The sequence below is a fragment of the Papilio polytes genome, unplaced genomic scaffold, assembly GCF_000836215.1.
Source record: "Papilio polytes unplaced genomic scaffold, Ppol_1.0 DF823879.1, whole genome shotgun sequence".
Lineage (NCBI taxonomy): Eukaryota > Metazoa > Arthropoda > Insecta > Lepidoptera > Papilionidae > Papilio > Papilio polytes.
The window spans coordinates 1,580,663-1,583,064 of NW_013525325.1; the positions used below are offsets into that span (position 1 = coordinate 1,580,663).

Genomic DNA, 2,402 nt, shown 5'->3' on the forward strand with positions numbered 1-2,402 from the left:
TAGTTCTTTTCCCATTCTCATCAAAAGTTATATTTCCAGTAGTACCTCTGAATGTAGTCTGAAACAAAGAAATAAAGATATTTTTACCTTTACGATTGCAATCTTTATTATTATCGCATAGGTTATTTTTACCTGAAGTAATACTTCCTTCAAAGCATCACCATGTATCCAAGCTTTTTCTTTGTAAGCAGCTTTGTTCTCAGCAAAACATATTTCTGGTGGATCAACGTATTCCATCATATTCTCCTGTCTCATAATACGAATTGCCTTTTCAAAATGATTTAACGCATCTGCTGTTAGTGCTGTCTCTATCTGAAAATATATTTTCACGATGTTATAAATTACTAGCTCTTTCTCTGCGGTTTCATCCGCATGGGATTATAAAAACTCTATTTTATTGTGTACATTTGTCAAATTATCAATAGCTAATGTCAAAATGACATGACATGATGACAAAGCATGGCTATTTTGCTTCCTTAATGTTGGCAGCAACTTATGGTCTCTTTCCCACATTAGGGCTTTTATCCAAAATATTTACTCCCTAAGTTTAATGGCGTGAAAACATATAGCCTAAAGCGTGACGTAAGTGTAGGGCATTTTATGAAAAAAAGAATTATTCAAAAGATGCTGTAATTGCTGACATCTTAGGCAACAAAGAAGTGTGTGTTTACGCTTTATTATAATAGTATAGATAGATGCCCAAAAGATTAAAAACATTAGTAAGTAAATACATTTTACCGTAACTGGTATTTCTGCAGTGTTTATACCGAAATCACTCCAAATGGGTTCATTTGATTTTGTCAGATGTAGAGTAGATACGTTTGCACGAAGTTGTGAGATCTCATCTAGTTTTATCAAGTACGAATCGAGAGCTGTTAAAATAAAACTCTGCGAATTTAAAAAATTTAAAAATTACTTTAACATTTTGTAGTAATAAATTATGAAAAGCACAAACTACATTTGGAAGAAGCTTTTTGTACAATATCACCTACATTTCTATGTACCTGATATTGTGTTGAATTGTTCACGGAAACGATTTCTTTCATGTACTTCTGGATGTTTTTGACGTCACAATCTATTAAGTGGTAACTAATTCGGAGTACACCAAATACATTTTTGAACGTCTTCCGATTATCTCCATCGGGTTCTAATTTTTCAAATTGTATCCGTTCGTTATTATATGGCCAAGAATTTATTACTTCCTGAAGACGTATGAAACCTGAAACGATATTTTTTTAATTGGTTCAAATTCTGTTCCAAATGTAAATGGATTTTGTGTATAGTTAGATTTGACATATGCCGACAACATCATTAATAAAACCAGTTTGTCTTCTGCTTGATGTAAACAAAAGGTGACTTTTCCGTCCGTTGCATTCCATTTTCCATACATCTACGTCAATATTTTTTAACAAAGATTATAAAACAACTTACTGCCATCATCTTCATAGAAGAACGTAAATCTATCCCACTCTAACTCTTTGATAAGTGTGGCGTAAGCTTTTGATATGAGCTCTGATGGCGGATGGTAGAAAAATGAAAACTCGTCTTGATCCGAGGTATCTGGTATTTGCCAACCAACGGAAAGGTGGGAAATCTAAAAAAAATCACCAGATTGGTGTAAGACAATTAACCACAAATGTCATCTACAAAATGTAGCCATTGTCCCTTTGTTCCTTTAAATAAACAATCTTGTAAAAATAATTTTTACTGTTCCCAAAACAATCAGGAAGGATGCTGACGCCTGTTAAAAAAGTAGCAGCAAAATTTTCTTTACTCAACACAAGGAACATATCATAAGGGTACTGTAATACGCATTTAAAAATATGTTATACTTACATGCAATTTATTACACAGCAAGCAAGAGATATCACAAATGCCATTAGTTGGTCGCACATCGATTAAAGCTACGATGCCTCTATTTTCCGAAGTATCAGAGCATACTGAAAACATAATTAATACAGTGCAAGTATCAAAAAAATCACAAGATGGCGCTCTATGGTTTCCGGAACAAAAATGACTAGCATCGCAAATTAAAAATATGTATCTGAATAAGAAATGTGTTTTAAACTTTTTTCGATAAATAATAACTGATACAAAAAGCATTTAAATGTAAATACATACATTCTTGTGATATAGACAATGAGTTGATGACGTTTGGATGAAGAATACGACCTTGAAATGGTTTCGAAGTGTCCGAACTCGATAGTATTTTAAATACCTCTTCTGATCTTGAATTTGTTTCATGATTAAATAGTGCCCCTGAAAAAAAACATACTCATTATAAACTAATAATTTAAATGACCATTTTTAAGTTATAATTTCGTACCTACGGGAAAACGAGAAAAAGTATCAACTTTTACACAAAGATAAGTAATAAATAGCAATAACAATGAACTTATAGA

The 2,402-nt window shown here is 32.2% G+C and overlaps 1 protein-coding gene across 1 annotated transcript in view; it reads right to left on the reverse strand.

Moving 5' to 3' along the window:
* The window catches only part of LOC106102990 (glutamate receptor 2-like), a gene marked incomplete at its 5' end in the record, with an annotated part of 7,284 nt that extends 4,885 nt beyond the window's left edge, over positions 1-2,399 (reverse strand). Inside the window, 8 exons of the mRNA XM_013282616.1 lie at positions 7-58; positions 133-312; positions 739-888; positions 1,005-1,219; positions 1,432-1,594; positions 1,837-1,940; positions 2,122-2,259; positions 2,327-2,399. Coding sequence (XP_013138070.1) covers positions 7-58; positions 133-312; positions 739-888; positions 1,005-1,219; positions 1,432-1,594; positions 1,837-1,940; positions 2,122-2,259; positions 2,327-2,399 — 1,075 coding nt within the window. The remainder of the gene's footprint in view (positions 1-6; positions 59-132; positions 313-738; positions 889-1,004; positions 1,220-1,431; positions 1,595-1,836; positions 1,941-2,121; positions 2,260-2,326) is intronic.
* Between the last annotated feature and the right edge of the window lie 3 nt (positions 2,400-2,402).